We start from the raw sequence: 1,656 nt of genomic DNA, 5'->3' as shown, positions 1-1,656 counted from the left end.
GCCTGGTACCTTCGGCGCTGTTCGGCATTCAACAAGTGTCAAATCCACTTCATCTATTTCATTGTCTACACATTTACACGTATTTCGTAAATCAAGCAATCAAATTATCACCCAATCATGTTATACAAATCTACACTAATAATTATGACATTGCTTATATCACTTAATGTTATTGGTCAATAAAATCTCAATGTTTGGTCATGGAACGTGACACATAAACGGGAAAGAGTTATACACGCGAAAGGGAAGGGGGATTTATCACGCATGCGCCAAACTGTCATTTGTACGGGGTGTGCAATAAGTGATACGGCGAAAATACATCTTGTTGTGATTAATTTCCATAAACCGGTCGTGAAAAGCTTATACTCATCGGTGATCATGGCGCCTGTTAAAGAGCCGAAGAAACGAGTGAAATCTATTAAGAAACCGGGGGATAATCCGATAGCGAAAACGAAAAAATTCAAGAAGTGCAACAAATTGTCCACGTTCATGAATTTGATCTTCCGTAACGTCATTCGCAAGAGGACGGTGTTGAGCGCAGAGGTTGCGCTGATCATCATGAAGATATTCATGAATATGATTGGGGTTGGGAAGACAGCCAATGGCGTGACCCGTCGCAAGAAGAAGTTTGTGACCGTCAGAGATGCTCAGATGGCGGTGGCTAGCGTGCTTCCTGGAGAGCTGGGGTATCGTGCTCACTTGAGCGCTATGAATGCGATCGCCGAGTTCCGTCGTCGTCACGCCAGCGATTTGGCGAGATTGTCTCAAGCTTAGGCCGAAAGCCGAATGCCGAGTTTTCAGTAGTGCGTAGTGTAGTGTTTAGATTGCATAGTTACAGAAGTAAATAGATTGCAATGAATTGGTGTTTTATTTTGTAACCTTTATAAAGTGCACCTGGTTTTTTGCGCGAAATCTGATATGTAGGTCAGTTTTGTTGCGTATATAGGTCATAGGTTACATACTAGACCCACCCGCACACTGCAAAATAAACAGTCGGCCGACATTTGACCCGATGGTTTACATTTCTCCTCTATAAATACCTGATCTTAGTAACGTGCTCTCTACCATTCATCTCTGATCATACTGATTTATGACCCCTAACAAACTGTCGGCCGACCAAAACGGTTAATCAATTATTTTGCAATGTTTTGGTTTATAATGTGCGGGAACTCTTATTGTGTGACGCCAATTAAATGTTTGCTACATTTCTTTGGTTTACAGAATCCTTGTGAAGTTATTCAAACACATTGTTGGTGCTTGAGTGAAAGATAAAGCAACTTCAAATTAAGTACATTGCATTGTTAGACCAGATGAGAATGCAAGATGATTATCTAAATTAGGGCTGCCAAGATTTAGACGCAGTTGTGTTTTTGTTTATCTGTCACGCTTTCGAGCTAAGCAACGCTTGGCGCTACCTGTCTCTAGATGGGTGACCATCTCGCCATGACGAGTTCATTCGTGTTTTGAAAGGCTCAATAAATTGTTCCTTGCTTGCTGTCATTGGAAGTTAGAAGCCAGTAAGTCTGACAACCAGTCTTACCGAGGAGATTCGGTTTCCAGGTAACTGGGTTGCGGAGGACAGTCAGGCAGTCGCTCCATGTAAAACACCTGCGAGACTGGAAGCTGACCAGAACAAATTTTCCCAAAAAGATAAGT

The 1,656-nt window shown here is 42.2% G+C and overlaps 1 protein-coding gene across 1 annotated transcript; it reads left to right on the top strand.

Moving 5' to 3' along the window:
• Positions 1-378: 378 nt before the first annotated feature.
• On the top strand, positions 379-774 carry LOC124639623. Its single transcript, XM_047177062.1, has one exon. The coding sequence runs from the start codon at positions 379-381 to the stop codon at positions 772-774; it is 396 nt and encodes a 131-aa protein (XP_047033018.1).
• Positions 775-1,656: the final 882 nt, after the last annotated feature.

Source organism: Helicoverpa zea, chromosome 19 (genome assembly GCF_022581195.2).
Source record: "Helicoverpa zea isolate HzStark_Cry1AcR chromosome 19, ilHelZeax1.1, whole genome shotgun sequence".
Classification (NCBI taxonomy): Eukaryota; Metazoa; Arthropoda; class Insecta; order Lepidoptera; family Noctuidae; genus Helicoverpa; species Helicoverpa zea.
This window is presented reverse-complemented; position numbering and strand designations above follow the sequence as displayed.

Bases quoted from the DNA above. Each gene is read 5' to 3' on its own strand.
- LOC124639623 (XM_047177062.1), top strand. From the start codon at position 379: ATGGCGCCTGTTAAAGAGCCGAAGAAACGAGTGAAATCTATTAAGAAA.